General features: G+C 40.7%; 1 protein-coding gene across 2 annotated transcripts in view; it reads left to right on the top strand.

Annotated features, from left to right (window-relative positions):
- Positions 1-19,874, top strand: part of zmp:0000000711 (tubby-related protein 3) — a 36,285-nt gene that overhangs the window by 7,603 nt on the left and 8,808 nt on the right. Inside the window, exons 2-4 of one of the 2 annotated variants that reach the window (XM_034226094.1) lie at positions 10,339-10,380; positions 13,391-13,442; positions 19,418-19,580. In XM_034226094.1, the coding sequence (XP_034081985.1) occupies positions 10,339-10,380; positions 13,391-13,442; positions 19,418-19,580 (257 nt within the window). Of the gene's footprint in view, positions 1-10,338; positions 10,381-13,390; positions 13,443-14,486; positions 15,687-19,417; positions 19,581-19,874 lie in introns of those variants that run through there. The other variant, XM_034226095.1, reaches the window with a different exon arrangement.

Genomic DNA, 19,874 nt, shown 5'->3' with positions numbered 1-19,874 from the left:
TATGGCACGTCTCTACTGGGAGTTGTAGTTTTAAAAGACGTTTTCGTATTTCCCATAATAAGAAGTTGCCAGTATTAAACTGTGTACATCCCTGGAGGTTTAGGGGATAGGAAACACTCACATTTAAAACATATAATTAATAAATGGGTGAAAATTGCTTGTGCCCATAATGGGCAGCATTAATATATATATATATATACACACATGCCAGCTAAGGTCAGAAGAGCTTTATTTAACAGCTGGTCTTATGTTTGTGACCCCTGTTGTTAATTGATAACATTACATTACATTAATTGATAAGCCTGAAACATGCACTTGTCAAGGTTCAGAGGCACATTTTGCAAATATGGCAGTAGCCATCGATCAGCTTAAGATAAGATATACTTTATTGATCTCAAGTTGGAACATTTGCATTACATCAGCATGTGTAACAGTTAAATATGCAGTGGTGTTTATTTGTAAATCATTTAGTATAATCACACAAATTCTGTGTTTTATATTCAACAATTCTGTGTTCTTTATTTATTGATTGTTCAATACCTGACAAGGCCGGAGATGAAATATCTACATACATCTTATAAGAGTATAATACATTATGTATAATATCAGTTAAAATAAGTGCTTTAACATAGTTAACATTGCTGGAGGTACGCACAAATATTGATAGATGTCTTGTAATGCACTATTGAGGAACCTGCGACCCAAGTTTTTCATTCAATGCATAACTACACCATAGTTGTGTAGGCCTATATATTCAGTGCTTCTCAAAGTGTGGTCCGCGGACCACTGGTGGTCCGTGAGCGCCCCCTAGTGGTCCGTGAGTATATTGGTAACATTTCACATTTGAAATTAATTAATTAATTCAAGTTTTCCGCACTCGCGGGAATATCTCCGCAATGGAGCGAGCTTAAGTTTCACTTTCAATTGCATGATATAGCCCAGATAAACACCTTCATCACACATGTGGCCACTTGTTTGTACCATTTTAAGGCGATTTGCAAAAAACGATGTGTTTTGGGATATTTGTGGAGTTAGGTGGTCCGCGAGTGTTTTTTTATTGGTTAAGTGGTCCTTGGTATGAAAAAGTTTGAGAAACACTGGCCTATATGATATGTCAATACACCTTAGAAAATCTTGAAATCTTGAAAGGGATGTGCAAAATAGTCATTATATACAGTCTTTAATTAACTATTAGTAGAGAATAACGAGTAATTCATATACTTTATAGGGATCCTATTCATATCTAATAATAAAAATAATGAAATTCAATAACATGCTTTAACCACTAGGTGTCCCTTTATATCAGCTGTGCACCTTTATGGTGTAAATACAGCCTATCTACCAATTGGATCAAATATAAAAGTCAGCCGAATTAGTGTTGATACTGCAAGGAGACGTATTGTGTGAAAAGAAATATAAGATGTTGTTTAATGGCTGATATATTTATGATCCACGTCACGTTTTCAGTTCCTCATGTTTGTCTAGAAGTCTTCTCATCAGGGCTATATACATACAGAACTACGGCAGATATGTAATATTTAATGCAGCCGAACCGTGTATTACCATGCCGTTATGTGATGACTTCCAAAGAGAAAAGCAAGCACACTCGGAATAAAGTATTATTGTATTTTTTTTAAATGTTTTCGGTCTGTTTCCGTTATTTGTTAATGACGATGTGCTGTGAGATGTGAGACTGGAATTGCACAGGGGGAAATAACGTAGGCTATCTTTAGATGCGGATTTTGTTAAACTAATATGTTTGCGCTGTGGACCAACACTATACATTGACGGGGAAGGGGGTAGCAATAAAGATAACACCATTAAACAGTTACACAACATAACAGAAATAATATCGATAGCAGCGTCCCTAGCAACCACCTTGGTAACAATGAAAACGTTATGGACGCAATTTCCTGAAGTAATCTTCGTAATAACTAGCAAACTAAAGATCATGTACATCCACTGCACACATAATCTGAAATAACAACTCATATTTCTCGCATCAAATGACATCAAAACGCATTTTAATGGCCAAACTAACTTTAAAATAGGCATTTTCCATCGAGAATAAAACGAAGTTCGGCCATGTTTTTTTTTTCTGCAGGGAGAAATTTGAAGATCACGTGACGTCAAACAGAGCACATGGTGTACTCCAAACGATAGCTGGGGATTCTGGGTAGTGTAGTGTCTTCTGCCATCCTTTACTCCGAAAACATATTTGTTTCTCCGAATCGAAGGGGAAAAATACAAAAGCATTGCACACAATTTAAACCAATCAATGTTGTGTAATTAACAAGGATAATCTGGTGTTTTTTAGTCGATGAGTAGTGCAGATATCACTGTAAAATCAATCGACAGTAAGGGGAATACTTACTTCCGGGTGTACAATTCTCTGTTATCCAATGAGAATGGACGCTCACATTGCCTTTAAGGGCAGCCGACACAAACGAATGCCGTGCTTCCATGAGCGTCCATAGAAGCATATGGACATCCCGGAAAGCTGAAAATGGACGCTAAGGGCCCCCCCCTTGCGTTGAAAATGGACGCTAAGGCCCCCCCCCTTGCCTTGGAAAAAGCCGACAGGGGACTTGACATAACGTCAACATAGGCCGACCTGGGAGTGAGGATGTGTTGGCGAAATACATACACATGTAGCTACAGCTGTGCCCGCGAATTCCTGGCCCGCAAATTCGCGGGTCTAGCTATGTAGCCTACTGAGTGTGACGTATTTCGCGGGTTGAGTGATGTACAATGGCATCCCGTGGAGGAATTCTGAAATGTTTTACCATTACATCACAAAAACGCACAGCAGAACCAGACCCTGGAGCGCCGGCCTCTTTATTTACTTACTCCTCTTCATCCCCTATGGGTAATAAGGCTGAGATGAGAACTCTCCATCGTATTTAGTCCTTAGCAATAGGCTGCGCCTCTCCCCACGTAGGGATGGGTACCGAGCCCCGGTATTAAACGGGCCGCAATTATTAAAGACAGTGGTAACGTTAAGCTCCGACGTTATCGGACTTTTTATCGGTACTGGAGACATTTAAAAAATATATGTCATATGTATTATTGCTACATACACATTATATCGCAGTTTTAGTTTCACCAACTCCGTTTCTAATATGCAATAAGACTACAACATGCGTCTATGATGTATTTTCGAGCTTTCCAATCCAGACGAGATATCTCTCTCCCGTCTGTGTGCGAGGGGGCGGGGCCGTTTGTAAAGGTCTCCTGACTGTGTTACAGACTGTCATCCTGGTTAGCGGTTACTCTGGGTTCTGTCTTCAGGACACAGTGTTGGATTTTTTTGTTAATTTGATGGGACTTGATTGGATTCAATATTAGAGTAATTTTCTCGTTTGTGTGTTTGTTTAAATATATTTGGCCTTTGTTTATGTGATTGAATGATTTACTCAAATAAAAAGGTTGATGAATTATCATCTAATGATTTGTATGATGTTTTATTTATGTTAAAGGTCACTTTGAATGATTTTAACTAATGATAATGTAGAAAAACTAACATTTTAAATTCGGGACGGTCCACATTAATTTCGGGACTGCTTAGATTGTATTTCGGGACGGTTCCGGGAGGATGGGGAAAAAAGTTAGTCGAGAGCCCTGGCTTCTATGTCATGTGACCTAATGACTCCAAACCAGTGCAACCTTGTTTTATTACACTGGACCAGTAGGACACCTCTTATTACTGAATAATTGGCGCTATACCTACTGCCTGTCTCTATCATCCAAATGGTAGTGAATTGAAAAGAAGCATTAATTAGCATTTTCCTTTGACGACTTTTTTGGACATTCAGTTAAGATTTGTGATTATAAAGTAGGTAAACTCTGCAGAAAATGGCGCATTTAATCTCATCAGACCTCCTTTTATTCTGTATCCTCTCTTAGTTGGAAGCTGAATGGCCTGTGACAGACATTACCTTATGCTAATCGAATTTTTTTCTGAAGAGGCAAAGTGGAAGGCTTTTAATTAAAATGAACAACAGAATAAATGAAGTGTTCCGATAAGATGGTCCCTCCGGTTGAATCCGTGCAATGTCTCAATAACTTTTACATTTGTCTTCTGAAAAGGGAACACATCTTGTCCTCTTTTGCACCCGGAATCAACAGCAGTTTCACAATTATCACCTCACTTCATTATTTATAGCATTGGAAAACATTTCTCAATATAAGTAAGCCGGTTCCTTTCAAATGCCTCTGACAAACGTCCTTACTATGATGATTTTAATCTGCAGCTGAACAGAAGTGACACCTCTCCGTTCTGCCGCTTTGTAAATCTTTAAGGCACAGTGCTAAGACTTCCAATTACAGTGAAGCCCCAGAACTGGCCACAGGTTTTTTTTTAATCAATGCTGGTGAAGGTGCGCTGTTGAAGGAGCTCAAATCTCCATGGTTACATTCGCCTGACACACAAGGAAGGGACAACAGGGGCTCGTCCTTCTCCTGTCACCCAAGCTTTGACGGACTAATGAAACATTGATCACACACAGCTGTTATGAGACTCTCAGGAAGTGTGCATTAAAGGACATTCTCTAAACCCCCAACAGATTGAAGTGTTTATGATAATACTCTGAAGGATGTTGTCCTTTTATTTTACGTTGCACCTGTTCTTCAGCTGACGTCATCATCAGCTTGTTTTCATAAAAGGAGAAGACAAACCTTATCTATGCCACAAGGCGAAAGTTCACTCTGGTTATACACTAGAATTTGACAAATACACAAACATGACCTATGTGTATATGGGCTGTACTGGGACTCGAACCTGCGACCATCCAAGCTAAGTTCCTGACCACTGCTGCCCAAAAAAACCAAGAACGTTGACTTTAAATGTATTATGTCAACAAATTATACATAACGGTATTACGTTAGTTGAAAGCAATAATATTAAGTTGAACCTAATATTCCTCATTTAAACTTAATATGTTTTGCTTTCAACTAACCCAGGGGTCTGCAACCTTTTTGACCAAGAGCCATGTTGCCCCCTTTTCCACCAATTCTTTCACACACAGTGACGTCACGAGCAACATGCGCCATATATATATATATAAATACGCCATTTTCATGGAGGTGCAAATATCCTGGAAGTGCAAATATAAACAGCTAGCTAACGTAGCAAGGCAGAGCGCACTAGGTTTTTTTTCTGAATTAACGACCGAAGAAATCGCTGCATGTCTTCGGATTACATCTCTGGACTTGAGGGGTGTGCTCTAGGTCGTTACCAGCGTAAACTAGAGCTGTGTGGGTTGTCGGATTGCCCTAACAGACTGCGTCGATTTTGGCTGCATCTACATCTAATTTCTGGAAACACCAGGTGAATACCCCACTTGTCACAATAATATTATCATGCCATTGCATATATGTGGTATTTTAGAGTTGACTAGATATTGATTAAGGCAATAATAGACTATGATATTCAGTACAGGAAGCTTAGCAACACCTAGACGGTGTACGGCTAAACCCTAGGCCTGCTTGCACCTCGCGTAAAACGGCGGATACCGGAAGTACGGTGTCGCCCTCGGCCCAATACCTGTATGTGTGTGTGAAATAATGTTTTTGTCTGGAGCCGCAAAACACATTTGATAGCTTGATAGCTTATAAAGTTGAATATAATGTTATATCATAGACAAAAACCACATTTGTTTTGCATTTATTATTTATAGAAAACTGTTTACCTCTAATAATAAACAAATAACTCTTATAAGGAGAATTAAAAAAAAAATACAACTTTAAAATAAATTAAACACAGCACTTGGGGAGTCCTCTGCACATTTGAAGAACATGAATACCATTAAAATGGGCCCACTTTGAAATAAATAAAACATATAGCTGCACCCTAAAAAGAGTTAACTGATTGAATTATGACTGAAGATCGTCAGCTGTCTCCCTTTTCCGTTTTTTTCCTCGATACGTAAAGACTGCAGCACCTTTGACAACTTCTCTCCACATATCAAACATACCGGTAAGCCAGCATCGTTTGCTGTGAAAGCAGATAACTCTGTCCACGCAGAATTAAACCCTCTGTGTTCCTCCGATACTTTTATTTTCTTTGATTTATCCAGTGCTTGAATTGGAATGAAAAAGGTGCCAGTACTCTAAAATCAGCAACTTTTTCAAGTCAATTTTATATATACAGCCCACAAACAAGAATTTGGCTACTATAATGCTGGTGGGTTTGTCTCTTTACTACTGTATATTTTAGAAAGGTTCACTGTACTTAACATTTTTTGTGATAGGCAGCGGATATGGCTAAAGCTCAGTAAGGTCAATATTAACTGAAAATATAGCAATCAAAGTCTAGATCTTCTGCTGAAGACACATGAAGCAGAGACCTTTCAGGTGAGAGCCCCTCAGGTGGTGTTCAACATTAATGACAAGGAAACAAAGCTCTGGTCAGAAGCATTTTTTATAAAAAGCTTTAACAAAATTAAGTATTTCTGTACATTTTGAATGCAATCTAACTTTCCAACTCAGAAAACGAAAAACGAAAAAGTGCCAAAAGTCTTCTCACATGGCTGAGCTGCTTTGCAATATACTTCACCACTGAAGAATACAAATATGTATAAAGTAAACTATGATGCAATCTAACTTTCCAACTCAGAAAAATGATAAAGAGCATGAACAAAGAACATGTAAAAACAAATGCAAAATTTGCACAATCTAAAATGAGAAACTGTAACTGCAAGTAACAAAGTCTGAGCCATGGTAAAGAGTTACATTGAACACCAAGCTGATCAGATAACTCCCTGGTTGGTTTGAAGTCCTTCTATCTCCAGGATCTGTACAAATCGGCACATTATGCCAAAAGTCTTCTCACTGGGTGAGCTGCTTTGCAATATACTTCACATTGTTAGAAAAGGCTCCAGAAGGCCTTGGGGACATCAGTATCAGGGGCTGGAGCTGGACAGGCTCTTTCATCAGCACTTCTCCTTCCCTTTGCCAGCCAGGACCTCACATACTGTTCCGGATTGAACTGTCCTAGTGATGGTCCATTACATTTAATGAAAACCAGGCTGGACAGTCGGCTGACAGAGAGAGCATTCCTTTTTGCAGTAAGGATATCGTTCATGCAGCTGAATGCCCGCTCACACTCACTAGTGGAGACAGCGATGGTTCGGACTGCTTTCAGTAGAGGCTCCATGGCAGCAGGTGTACGGGATGCCCTGGTTTCCTTGTATTCGCGAAAGCCCTGAACAGTCTCTCTTCTGTCCACTTTCAGCACTTCGCACAAACGTAGCACCTCTACGTCCCCATACTGTACGTCTAACTCCTCTTCAGGCCAACTTCCAGGATGGATAACTTTCATGTCCTGGATTAGCTGATTGTCCCGGGCCTCCCGGCCATGTAATGGGATTTCTCTTGTGCTGACATGAGAGGAGGTTGTGGAAGTCATTCTGTGTCTCAGATTCTCTACCATACTGCGGAAAAACTGACCTGCATGAATCTGTACAAGCCTGCCATTCTCACGCAGGGCAACACCCTTGAAGGACTTCTCAGCTAGAGCTGTATGAACTGTAGTCATGTGTGGGCCAGGCATGGTGACCATGGATTCAAAAACTCGTATTTCTCGAGTTAAGAGCCTATCTGCTGTAGGCAGTGTCATCTCTCTTTTTTGGAGTTGCCGAGAGAGGTCGCTGAGCTCTGTGAGCGCATCGTACATCAGTCCCAGATTGCTGACAAACGTTGCAGATGTGAGCACATCATCCAGGCCCTTGTACTTTGCTCTGTCTCTGGAATCCCTGCTCGTGTCGTTTGCAGCATTTGTGAAGTGATCATGAAGCACTCGGTAGTTTTCCCAGACTGCTCTGACGCTCCTTTCACTTGAAGCCACCCAGCGGATAGACAAAACACGCCCTATCACCAGGAGACGCTGTCCGACTGCTTGCGCACACTGCGCTAACTGCCTCTGATTTTTGGGGGAGGCATGGAACAAGGAATAGAGTTTGTCAAAAAAGATCTGGAAATGATTGAGCCCTGAGACCTCCTTGACCACATCCCCAACTGCCAGCTCTAGACGATGATTGGAGCAGTGCCACACAAACAGGCTTGGGAATTTACTACACAACTGGGTAGCAACGCCTGTTCTCTTCCCTAGCATGACTGAAGCCCCATCACATGCAAAAGAAACGAAACACTGACCTAAAAAGTCCTCGTTAAAATCTCTTCCAAGACACTCCATTAACGCCTTTGTGATGTCATCAGCCGTTGTTCCATCCAACTCGATCAGCTCCCAAAAAAACGTTTCGGGCTCAGCATCAGCTAATGCTGAGCGTAGACACACAACAAGCACCGTTTTACCACTAATAGTGGTAGATTCATCGACCAAAACACAGAGTTTTCTTTGGTTTTCTGTAATGTCTTTTGCCATTTTTTTCTTCAGCTCATGAGCTATGTGGTCGATGATTTCGCCACAGGTTTTATTGGAGTGCAAAACCCTGCCCACGTTCAGCCCATTCAGTTTCTGTACATTCAAATCAATTGGCATGTCTGTGAATGGCCGGCTATGTTTGCCAATTTTATATGCCGTTCGAAAAACTCTGATAGTGGTGTCTAATTCAGATTTATGCATAGACTGCACTTGATGTTGAATAGTTTCACGTGAAGCAGATGTAAGGATGTCAGCAGCTTTTACATGGGCTTGTGATTCTTTATGTTCTTTGATTTTTTTTCAGGCTAGCTTGTTGTTTGCCCTTGTCAACACCGAAATGAGACACTGCACACTCACCCCATTCAGTTGACAGTTTCAGTCCTTGTCCAGTGTGTATTCCCAAAGATTTGACATCTCTGCATATCCGACATCCTAGCTTCTTATCTTTAAGAAGGAGCCATGCATTGGTCTTGCAAAAATATTGCACCTGGTCCGTTGTCCAGCAGTCAGGTGCATCGCTTTTCCCGGTGTTGGTGGTGGCAGTTGAGCCAGCAGCAGCTAACGTTAGAGGCTCTGGAGGAGGCGGCGGAGCTAGTGCTAATGCTAATGCACTAGAACTTGGAGCAGGAGGATCAACCAAAGAAAGCTCCCCATCAGACACAATTTCCAACACAGGCACAGCATTCTCTGTATTTGAAGTTTCTTCCGGCGACAACCGCTGTCTTTTTGCACTTTTATTAATCCACGCTAACATTTTAGAAATGCTAATTTGTGAAGTGACTTGCTTTCCTTCTCTCGGGGGCGTGCCTGCTCTGTTCTATCACTCTACATAGCCACCCACTGGGTGGGAGTTGCACTGCATAAACACAACACACGTGCATCTAGGTGTGTAAATTGTAAAGCATTAAAACATGGTTTTACTAACAGTTTTCAGTATGTTGTTACTTCGGCATTATTATTATTATTATTTTGAAACGTGTATTACTATTAAATCACGGTCAAATAGGTTAATTTTGACATAGTCGTTTCCACCACAGTATTTACATGGAGAAGATAAGCCCCGCCCCCTCTCCAGCACGTTCTGTTTGAATGACAGGAGTAAACAGCTGACAGCCGCTGTGAAACTCCAGCGGTTAGAGCGATGAGAATGTCCGTTCGGCACCTCATGACGCATCTACTGAGTACCGGGCGGCTGTATATATATATATGGATGTATAATAAGAACGGCGGGAGAGTGTTGAGTACTGGCACGGTGCATGAGTACCGGAGTACCGCCAGCATGCCGGTACTGAGCAAGAAGTGCCGGTACTCCATGGGTCAGAACCAGAAGTGCCGGTACTGCGTACCGGTGAGTACCGGCCCAATTCCAGCACTGGATTTATCCATAGTTCGCTCATCGAGCCGGGGGTCAGGTTATTCGCCTGCAAGAAAAGGCGCTAGCGCGGGACCGTAGCAGGATGTGACGCATATTTTAGTTTAGTTTAATTAAAACCGTTTTGTTTTTATTTATGTGTCACAGTATCACCTCAAAATACAAGATACGAAACATTTTCAACCATGCAACAAAATATAAATAGTCCTACAAATACTTTCATTTAATTTCCTTCTTATTTTTGTCTAGAGCAGAGGGCTTAAAGAGCCGTAGCCGCAGGTTGCAGACCTCTGAACCAACGTAATACAGTTATGTGACATCTCTTGACATAATACATGTAATTAAAGTCAACGTTTCAGTTTTTCAGCATAGATAGCTACTTTGTTACTAGACTGCTGCTGCTTTCCTGTTTCATTCACGCTACAAATGAATTCGTAAAACCTTATAGGAATATCGGATGCTGCTTATGTTCATAGATATTTGTTATTTTTCTATCTTGCTGCTGATCTTGTTTCACCCTCTTATTTTCCACATGTGCTGTGCTATTTGCTGCCTTGGTGCCAAATTGCCATTTTCCCCGAAGACCCTCGAGCTCTGCCAGCTTCTCCTCTAACTCAACAGCAAGGTAGAGACACACACACACACACACACACACACACACACACACACACACACACACACACACACACACACACACACACACACACACACACACTTTCTTCTCCCAATTATGACTTCCATCACAGGGTTAACAGAGGTTTTTTAAAGGCTAATTTTAGACTGTGTAAACACTCTATTCAGTTTGCAAAAGGGCAAATGAAATTACTTATTTTCTGCCTTACCTTAGGTCTTTTTGAAGCAGCAGACAAATTATAATGTAGTTTTCCTTGAATGGCTTCTACAGTATTTCAATGCCGACATATTTAGTCTGGCCAGGAACATTAACTCTGGCCCCAGCTGTGTCCTGAATCATGAACATAAAGAGTTGGAGATGCAGGGCTCCAATACTGAAAGCACTCTTTTGTGCACCCGGCAATCCTCAAATGAAATATGGAGCTGAATCCAATCCAACCAAATGTCAATTCAAGGGTCTTTAATGTTATTCTGTCTTCTTTGATTGTAACTCTTTGGTCAATGTTTGTATCCTTGTTTCTTCTGTTACATGTTGTCTTTGTTGATGTTGCAATATATTGTATTCATCTTCATTATTTGTCTGACTCCTCACAACTTGTTTGACACATGGCCAACTGCTTTACGGCATGTCAAAGATGGTAACATGCTTTTGTTCTTGCCTAAACTAAATTGGCGTCATTGGTCGCTACCGTGTGGCACATCAAGGAAACATACATTTCTATGTCAAAACTACCACACAAATGTTTAATCACACCTTTCCGACAAAAATCGCTTCGATGGTACCACAAACTCTGTTTGAGTGTTGGAAAACTGTGATGTAAGTTTCCCAATCCCCAGGTCTCTGCAACACATACAAAAAGCTGTAGTGACTTCCCTCAGGTCTCTTTTCTCACCATCTCTCTGACAGTCCCGTAAGTGTAATTAAAAACTACTATCATCCTCTGTTTTCTTACTCTTCTCCCTGTTGCAAGAACATGTCCTCTGGTTCCATAATGGCCTCCCAGGGAACCTATCTGTAGCCAAAGTCAACTTGGAGAGCTGACATGACATGTTGGTGCGAGGTGACTCATTTTGACGTAGAGTTGACAGATCATGACTCAAGCCCATGCTGGCTTAAAAGAAGGGGAATTAAAGACCTTGACATCTTCACATAAATGGGTTTCCGGTGTTCGTCACCTTATGAGATTCTGTGACTGTCCTTTGAAGATGAGCTGTTGGGACTCAGGTTGTTATGCAGTGTGTGTCATCACCTACACACAAGAGCTTAGGAAAATATGTGATTGAGGGAAATAGACATTGAGGGGTGAGCAGTATCAGATGAGCTTAGCCGATGGAGAGATATGTGATTTAAAAAACTTCTCATTATACTCTTAATCCTTTTATAAAAAAAGAAACTAATTCAAGTCCAGCCGAGATATGAGCATGAGCTATTTATAAATGTACCCGACAGTAAAATAGAAAAGAAAAATAGTTAGTGCAAGCCCCTAGGAAGTGAGCCAGCCATTGAAGCCCATTTCCTATTGGCCAAACGCAGGGCTGTTTCTAGCTTTTTGGGAGCCCTATGCAAGATGCTGTTTGGGGTCCCTAGTTTTTTAACTACAATGGGGGGATTCCTAGGTCTTTAAAATGATCTGTGGAGACGCATCAATCTGTTACACTTTAAGAGGAAAACAGGCTAATTTCACGAAAACCAAGCAATTGAAACTTACAAAAAATGATATTAAAAAGGTAAACAATAAGGCTCCTCTACGTCAATAAATGCAAGAGATGCAGCATTTTCTCAACAATATATAATTTACATTTTTCATCTTCCTCACTCATTGGCTGACAGCCCAACGATGATTTGGACTTTATTACCCCAAAAACACAAGTCACAGCTTTGCTATCATTGCAGTTGAGTTGTGTTTATATCCTACATTTGATTTTTAAATATAATGCTTCACCAAACACAGGAGGGGGCTTGGCGGTCTACATTAAATACGTCTAACTTTAATTCTCCCCAAATATATTGAGGCTGAACCTGAACTTTCAGCTTGGGGGCCCCCTAGTGGCCGCGGGGGCCCTATGCATCTGCATAGTCCGCCTATAGGAAGAAACGGCCCTGGCCAAACGGTAGTACTACAACTTCCATGTCAATCACTTGAATCATTGGGCCAAAAAATACTTTCTCCCATTGACTTACATAGGTAAATTAAATACAAAGTACAAACACTAAAATAGGCCTTTTTTAAATCATTAGGACTTTAAAGTTATAAAATGGTTTAAAATGTGAGTTATTTTTCCTTTCATTTGACTGATGGAGACCGGTCTTGGCACTATAGACTGGAGGCGGGGCCTAAGGAAAACTCAAATGTGCATGCTCTATGGTCCCAATGGATGTGAAAGATTGCCAGAAGCTCTGTCTATTTTCTATTCCTGAGAGTCGGGCCATTTTAGCTTCATGCTCCTCTGAGCAACTTTCATAGGAATGAACGGGCCCCACCTCCAATGTTTTATCCGTACTTTGATCTGACCTCATTCTCTTTATACATCCATGAGTTGGCGACCTACACGTTGCATCAGCAAGTGTCTGACAGAGAGACAGGACTCTCTGACTAAGACTTCAATAGTAAAGTCTCGGTCCCTTCAGACAGGTGTCTTGGGTGAAGTCTCAGAGGACATACACTTCAAGGCTCCCAGCTGGAGCTTTAACTCTTTTCTTCTCTCCATCAAAAACTGCTTTCTTATATTCTTTCTGTCATTTTCTCAGAGAATCAGTCATGCTATGTTTCACCAAAAAGCTAAGAAGGAGAGTTGTTGTTCTTGCTTATAAAACTGCCACCGCTGTCACTTAACTCTTATTTCACAGAAGGCCTTAACACATTTTGATTGCCTTGTGTTTGTGCGACAGCAGTGATGACCTCTACTGTGCTTATGAGGAAAACTGTTTTCAGTGAAGATGCTTTTATAGATGAATGTGTGCGAAATATTGAACGAGAAAATGCGTTTCTGTGTCTCTGTAGTGGCATTGAAGACGACAGTGCCAGTCTAATGCAACAGAAGCTGGAAAAACAGGTAGGAACAAACTTGACTCAGGGTTAACCCTAACCTAACCTAAACCTAACCTAAACCTAACCCAAAGCTGTTTATATTTTTGCATGTGTAAATATTCTGTTGAAAATCTGTATTCCTTCACAGTTTCCAGTGACCTAGGACTGGTTACGAGGATTCAAAGGTCAACATTTACTTTGAAAAAAAGTTAGATAACATTTTGAAATTCATACAATCTTTTCATCTACAAAAATGTTGTGCTTCAATCCCTATTCGTGGTGGTAAGACATTCAAAAACACAACTTTCACTGCGGTTGAAAAGCTGTTTGCCCTCCTGCTTACCATACACAAAGGGAAGCACACTCTGTATTTACAGGGCAGTTTAGCAGCAAACTAACAGTACCGTCAATTACATTTATATAACAGCAAAATAAACTATTTTCCATCAGCATCTTGTGTTGTTTACAGCTATAAAGCAGCACTTTTAGCCTGATTAAGCTCTCGGCTCTAACTCACACATGGATGGTGGTTTTGAAAGCTAACCTGCCATGATTTAGCATGGAGCCGGTCAAATCTGAGTCCTGAGATGACCCTGTGCTCTGCCACTGCGGTGTCACCCAGGGGTGCCTGCTGTTGGCAGGAGTTTGTTATCACCGCAGTGGTGTGCAATTTAGCGATTGAAGTTGTTGGTTCGGAAACCTTCTGTTTGTCACCTGCCCGGTCACTTGGAATGTTGTTGCTCTGTCTGAATTAGTTTCCTTTCATCCCCCCCATAACCTGACATCGCCCATCTTCTGTTTCACATTTGTTCTCTTTTCATCCTTCCCCCCCTGAGTCTCTGTAAGATGCTTTATCCCAAACCTTGCTGAAGAGCCGGGGTTGTAGAGCTTTGATTTAAGCTGGAAGCCTTTCTCCACTATCTCACACATAAGGCAGACAGGAATGAGAGGAACAGATTGGTGAGTTCAAAGAGAGGGGAGGATTTAGTGCAGGCGCCTGGCTTTAAGTGTGTGTGTGTGTGTGTGTGTGTGTGTGTGTGTGTGTGTGTGTGTGTGTGTGTGTGTGTGTGTGTGTCACTGTGGCTCAGTTATGCTGTCCTAACAACCTCACTTTAGTCTTCTGTTCTTATGTAACATGAAGATAAATATTAAAAGCCAGAGGAGTAGGATTTTCCATAAAGCAAAAACATAGCAACCAGGTGTCTGATCAGAAGCACACATCCAAGAAGAGGCAACTAAAATGGAGGACACGCAAATGCAGGTACAGCGAGGTGAAGCGCAAAGCTGACAAAGGGGTTGGCTTTCATCCCCTCGCCATCATCCGACCCCTTGTTGAGCCCGGGAGGAGGGGCTAGCTTTAATAATGTGTTTACAAACCCCAACTGACAATACTTTATTTATCTGGGGGGGGATTTACTTTTTACACTTAATCCATTTTAGAATGAACTAAAAATAAAAGATACATTAAAACAAATTAAATTATTATTATCATAAACTATAAAGTAATTTTTTTTTTAATAAACATAAGAAGTCAAAGAAACATTTCCAATAAATTATAAAAGAAAATAAAACCTCAGAAGTTAAGATAAAGATCTGCACATACCACAATAAATATCATTTATTTTAAAAAATAAACACAGTGGTGTGTTAGCATTTATTGGCGGGGGGATTTGTGACGGCTGCCCATCAAAAAGTTGACTGTGTTTCTTCCATACTATTTTAAATAATACAATTTAATAATCAGAGAATAATATTAGGAGCACTGTGGTTGTTCCCCGTATCTCACTTTGAGCGCACCTCCCTCCCTTTTTCTCTCCCTCTATCTCTCTCCCTCCTGCTGTAGCACTAACGACGGCTGATTCAGAATCGGTGGCCGCGCACACACACACACACACAGACAAACAGACACACACACACACACACACACACACACACACACACACACACACACACACACACACACACACACACACACACACACACACACACACACACACACACACACAGTGGCGCTCAGCATTTGCCTGAGAGACAGACCTTTTCTCTGTCAGAGGAGCACAAAGTGCAGAGGAGGCTGTCGGTGTTTCAGCGGTCACACTCCAGATCCAGGAGAGGGGTGAGGGACAGGGAGTCATGCCCAGCAGGAGAGCTTCTCTTTGGGGGAGAACGTACTTACATCTGACCTCAAGACAAACTGGACTTGTGATGTTTTTTCTATAAAGACACCGGTTATTTTGAATCACTCTTGTTAAGGATGTCAATGGAACGGGTTGGTAACTTATTATGTTTATTTTTCTGATATATTTCCTTTTTACAAGTCTGATAATAACAGTTTGGATGCTTGTTCTTGATAGAAAAAGAAACCAAAAGAAAATTCAGACACCCAGTAATCTCTCACTGACTTCATTCAACTTTTGTTGTTGTATTATTTGACACACATTTTGTCTCACTTTTTCAGATGTATACCTTAATGTACTTTATCTCATGTTTTGGCTGGTACAGGAAAGACTGTATGCGGAGCTTGAATGAAGTCAGATTCCTGGTCTCAAATTCTTTACAAAACAATGCAGTATTACAATGGATCGGCTTAAAATAGCAGCTAGAAAGGGAAGGCGATACAATGTGGTCAGACTTTGATTAAATGAAGAATAAGTCAAGAGTGAAGGCTGACCACGCAGGCGAAAAAAAGAAGTCTTTGGACATAACTTTAGTCTCATGTTCAAGTGATTCTGATGCCGTTTTACTTAATTCAGTAGACCTCTTCCAAACAAAAGGAAGACTAAATCAGATCGCACTTATCCAGAAAATAACACTTACTTTGAGAAAAATCAATAAAATATAATGTTTAGCTCAAAGGTTAAAAGTGAAAAAAAGTTTGGAACCCATCATCACGTCATTAAATGTAATCATGTGTTTTTCCTGTATTACCATTTTGATATTTGGCTATATTTTCACATGCATATTTAACACTAACGGTAATGACAGTCATTATGATAATTCTGCTTTATGATTGATGCATTTTTCGCCTTTATTTTTTCGCCAGGAATGCAAATCCCGGGGTCCTTTTAAAAGCAGAGTTTTGGAATGATAACAAATCTATGACCATATTTTAAAGCTCATGTGAAAATCATCTTTCACTTGTACCTTTAAAATCTTAACCCACCTGTTGTCAATGCGTGGTTATTGGTTTTTATGGATTTTCTATGCCTCTATGTAAAAAAACATTATATTTATACACATGGCCCTCATAAATCACCACATGCAGTGGGAGCAGATCATGCTGTGGTTGAACTGACAACTGACGGAAAGAAACAGTGACACACATCTTTTCAAACACATGTTCTCAGTAACTGATGAGTTATGAAAGCTTTTTGGTTTGGCAAATACAAGACAAAGCCTCGCTACACAGCTTCACTAAACAAGACTTGTTGTGTATTTGACGCACTAATTAATGCGTTGTGTAATCAGTGGCGGAGCCAGGACATTTTCAGTGGGATGGCCAGGATGGAACCAGTGATCATTTTGGGGTGGCATTGAAATCACTATTATATGAACATAAAAATACATCTCACTAGAAAATAAGGGGTTATTTAAGGCACCTACAACACACCTCTACATTATTTGGGATTAAGTGGTGGAATAGATCAAATAATATTCAGTAGCCTATATCTAACAATTGTTTTCGTATTCCCACAGGCAAAGTATCAACGAAGCTTAAATTATACAAATGTAATGCAATATACAGACTGTTTAGCTCAGAGGTGCCCAGTACGTCGACCGCGGTCGACCAATGCTGGTAGATCGCGAGTCATTCATAAAAAAATTAATCCAGCTCCGTTAAAATCTGGTTAAAATAGATAAATTGATCCCTCCTCCCTTGGCCTCCCTGCCACTTAATTCAGGAGTTTACTTGATTGACAGAAAAAGCGACCTATCGCTTTCCAGTCTGTTAACCCAGAATGCAAAGCGATACAAAATCAGTCAAGTGCCGGGAAAACTCAAATTAAGTTAACAAGAGACAAACAACAAAATGAGTGCGGGACCGAGCAAGAAGCTAAAGACATACCACTTCCACCCAGAATGGGAGGAAGAATATTTTTGTTGTGATGTCACATTCAAAGGTTATTTGCCTTATTTGTAAAGCAAGCGTCGCTCTGCCAGAGAAAGGTAACGTGGAGAGGCATTATCGGAGTGTTCACAAGGCATATGACAGCGACTTCCCTCCGAGTAGCGAGTTGAGAAAGAGAAAGGTCATGTATTATTGCTACACAAACATTATCTTGCAGTCTTAGTGTCGCCAACTCGTTTCTAACATGCAAAAAGACAAACAAATGCGTCTATGGTCGGTGAATTTTCGACCTTTCCAATCCAGACCAAAGATTGTATATATAAAGATCCAGACGAGATCTCTCTCCCGTCTGTGTGCGAGGGGGCGGGGCAGTTTACACACGCGGCTGCTACATGCAGCAACACACGGAGGAGAGAAGCGCTCCAAGGTGTGGTTAAATGTTACCCGTCTTGAGGTGGACAATGCTCCTTCCCAAGAGAGTTCAGCATGTGAGGGCGGTAACACGAGTAATTTGTCTAAACATTTATCAAAAGTGCTCCACATTCAGACGGAGGAATGCACCGGGTTCGACTGTCTTTCTAGTAGCTCTGTAGCCCCATCCACGAGTAACTTTTCCACGTCAGGTGTTATGTATGCTAGCAGCAAGACACGGAGTTAACTCAATTATGTAAACATGGGTTAATGATTAGAGGTAACTGAGTTACTCTTTATTTTGTTACAGTTTCAGCTATTCTGTTTACAGTTCTGTCATCAGATTATTTATTATTTAATGATTTGTTAAAACACTGTTGTTTCTTTTGATGTGAAATATTATTTATTTAATTTAAATAAAAAGCAATGTTAATTTTGTTCACAATTTGTTTAGTTAATTTAATAATATATGTATTTTTGAATCAAGTATTCATCTTTATTGTCTTCATTGTTAGTTTCCACATGCCTAAAACAACTGGATACAGCATGACCAGGATGCATTTACTGCCTTTTATTGTAACTCAACATAAATCATTATTCGCTATACCATGGTACCTAAAGCAATGCTGTGTAGTCATTATGCTAAATAACAGAATTGTTGGATCTGCCTAATTTCTTCACAAAATATACAGCACAGCTTGCGGCGTTGAAAATGTACTGCACATTTTTGTCCGACCCTGACAGTTTGCAAAACTGTGAATTTTGATATTGCATACAGCCTAAAAGCAAACAAAACACCAGTGGCTATTCAGTGATCCCATTCAGAGGTATTCAGCCCTTGGAATCATTGTTGGGTTTTATTTCGGTTAATTATTTTAGCCCCTTCTTTTCTTTCTTCCCTCTTAAGGTTATGTTCTTGTTGTGTGAGTCATCCCACAGTCACATAACCTGTATTGTGTGTTTATCTTCCATGCAGTGTGGTTGTTTAACACTAATCTCGTGATTTAAGTCAAGCAATTTTCCTTTTTCTGTACCTTGCAAGGTTGCCATTTCTAGTACGTAAAATATGCATGCTTTGAGTCACTTATCCCATTATGTAGCTATATAATATGTATCCTGCTGCCTAACAGGGAGGATTTAGCACCAGGAGATTCACAAAAACACTGTCGAGGGTGTGACTTAATTACTTATTCAGCTTAGATGGGTTTTTGTCGCAGTTAAATGGCAGTGTTGGTCTGTTGCCGCAACACTTGATCTCAAAGCAGCATATTTTCACAACTGGAAGGACACTCTGAGAAAAGGTTTTAAAATAATCCCCATTAGCCTCAGCTATCTTCATGTTGATGTTATCCTCCTGGTCATTTGCATTACCTTTTGACAGGCACAGGTTGGAACTCATCATGCATACTAACGTTATTACTCTGAATAGAAGCCTAATGCATGTAGTTGTTTCCCACTCCTTTGCCTTCACATCTGACTGCGGTGTTCACAGCGTTTCTGCTCTTGTGTCCGGTCCACAGAGGGCCCTGCTGGAGCAGAAGCAGCGGAGGAAGCGGCAGGAGCCTCTGATGGTGCAGCCCAACACCGAGGCCCGGCCCCGGCGCTCCAGGACGCGGCGGGGGGAGGAGCAGGCCCCTCTGGTGGAGTCACAGGTCCACATTACCAACAATGTCATCATTGATGGTGAGGAAAATTGTGTTTAATTTCTTTAATCTTACAAATATGTTGGAATAATTCTGTATAACAGAATGGTTTTTAAAAAAAAATATGTCAATTATTTTTGTGATACATTTGGTATAATATACATACATACAATGTGAAGGAACATAGATACAGCTCCCTTACACAAACACAAATAACACCCTCCCCATGACCCCTGTGAGCTGGACTAAGCGCCAATAGGTAATAAGCATAATTACACATTAATCAGAAAAGAGGAGAGAGAAAGGAATCACATCCAGTGCTACATTATTTTGA

This window comes from Gymnodraco acuticeps, unplaced genomic scaffold (genome assembly GCF_902827175.1).
Source record: "Gymnodraco acuticeps unplaced genomic scaffold, fGymAcu1.1, whole genome shotgun sequence".
In the NCBI taxonomy this organism is placed as follows: domain Eukaryota; kingdom Metazoa; phylum Chordata; class Actinopteri; order Perciformes; family Bathydraconidae; genus Gymnodraco; species Gymnodraco acuticeps.
This window is presented reverse-complemented; position numbering and strand designations above follow the sequence as displayed.